Source organism: Stegastes partitus, unplaced genomic scaffold (assembly GCF_000690725.1).
Source record: "Stegastes partitus isolate 25-593 unplaced genomic scaffold, Stegastes_partitus-1.0.2 Scaffold2524, whole genome shotgun sequence".
NCBI classification, from domain to species: Eukaryota; Metazoa; Chordata; class Actinopteri; family Pomacentridae; genus Stegastes; species Stegastes partitus.
The window spans coordinates 1-1,750 of NW_007580255.1; the positions used below are offsets into that span (position 1 = coordinate 1).

The following is a 1,750-nucleotide window of genomic DNA, read 5'->3' on the forward strand; positions in this document are numbered from 1 at the left end:
ATATTTCTTTCCTTTTTGTGCCTCCATCTCTCTTTGGCTCTCAGTCTGTACGCATGCTGGCATCGTTGAGAACTGTTAGAGCTGAATCTCAATCTACCAGAAATCAAACTATGTGTGAGATCGCTCCTGCGCGTTTGTTTAATGAAGCAAAAGGAGATAAGATATTTAGGTCTCACTCAATGTATTTATTTATCAGATAGTTGAATAAGCATACAGAGCTCTGGATCAAACTTCTCACCCTATCACCAACAAAATTAATGTCAGGGCACGAAGTCTGACTGACTGCCTCTCCCTGATCCAGTATACTTATACTATTACATGAGAATGTGCACAGAATGTGTTGCAGCTAGCTGATTGGTTCCTCCGTGTCCTTGGGCCTTCTTCCACCATCATGTAGTTGCAGAAACTTGCCACTCAACACCCAACTGTTGAGCACCCTGAGTTTCTCCCTTCTGCAAATACCTGCTTGTGACAGAGGAAGATATACACAAACCACCAAATCCCGTTTCTACCTATGTTTTCTCATGCTGCAATTGATTATGAGTTATGTTGATTATGCCTTAAGATAGTAACAAGAGATTAAGATAATAATGAAAGATTATCAAAACATGAACATAAAATATATGATCCTAACAGCATCTTCTTATCTGTCCTTGCTGGCTTGGAAAAGGTCACATTGCAGAGGGTCCTGGAGTAGATCAGAGGGTCTCTGCTGACAAAAAATATTGAACATTATATCAGAGCCCTCCTAAAAATTCTCGAGATGTATCAATTTTATTTACTTTTGTTTCTCTCTGTTTAGGAGATACTAAATATGTCAATTTTCTGAAATATCACAATTATCAGGTCTCTCAAAGGCTCATCATTGTAAAATGTAGCCTTTAAAAATAATGACAAGTTGAGCAAGTTAACAGTTGAGTTGTTTGTGCTTAGAGGGCCGATGTATTTCTATTATGGAAATCAAAGTGGTGTAAAGCGGAACAAATCCCCTTATGATTGTACTTAGTTCTATTATGGTAAATTTAGATGTTTTCCATCAAAGTGCGACTCTACTCCATGTACCTTAAACCTCTTAACTATTCAAGGACTAAAAACACACATATATGAATGATATACAGCTGAAACCAGACGTTTACATACATACCCTGTATAACAAGACATATAGCCTTTTTTTCTCACTATCTGACATTAAATCTGACTAAACTTCTTTTTAGTGCTTTCTTCAAGGTCAGAAGTTTACATACATTTCCTTAGCATTTGGTAGCATTGCCTTTAAACTGTATGACTTGGGTCAAACATCCTGGGTTTCCTTCCTCAAGTTTTTCACAACTGTTTGCTGGAATTCTGGCCCATTCCTGCTGACAGAACTGGTATGACTGAGTCAGGTTTGTAAACCACCTTGCTCCACACAATTTTCAGGTCTGCTCACAAATGTTCTATTGGATTGAGATCAGGGCTTTGTGATGGCCAACTGACCTAAAACAGCAAAAGTTTAGTCTCATTTAATGTCAGATAGTGAAGTAAAAAAAAGGTTGTGTCTCGTCATACGGGGTATGTAAACTTCTGGTTTCAACTGTACATATGATTTATTTAATATGGTTTTACAGGCAATCTTACCTTTTCATTTTAGAAGGTTGCAGACTTGTTTGCGGTGTGGATCGTTGTTATCATTGTAGCCCTTGTTGTTGATCCATGTAGTAATGGTGGTAAGATCATTATTTGTCATGACATTCTTGCCTTGAAGTCGATT

General features: G+C 37.7%; 1 protein-coding gene across 6 annotated transcripts in view; it reads right to left on the reverse strand.

The window, feature by feature from the left end:
- Nucleotides 1-30: 30 nt before the first annotated feature.
- The window catches only part of LOC103375268 (uncharacterized), a 13,439-nt gene continuing 11,719 nt past the window's right edge, over nucleotides 31-1,750 (reverse strand). The window contains exons 2-4 of one of the 6 annotated variants that reach the window (XR_521196.1): nucleotides 1,618-1,737; nucleotides 637-688; nucleotides 31-70 (exon numbers count right to left, since the gene is read on the reverse strand). Coding sequence is in view for 2 of the 6 variants with exons in the window: in XM_008305493.1 (XP_008303715.1) it covers nucleotides 1,622-1,737 (116 nt within the window). In the remaining 4 variants the exon portion in view is untranslated. Of the gene's footprint in view, nucleotides 71-164; nucleotides 713-1,617; nucleotides 1,738-1,750 lie in introns of those variants that run through there. The other 5 variants (XM_008305493.1, XM_008305496.1, XM_008305494.1 and 2 more) reach the window with 5 other exon arrangements.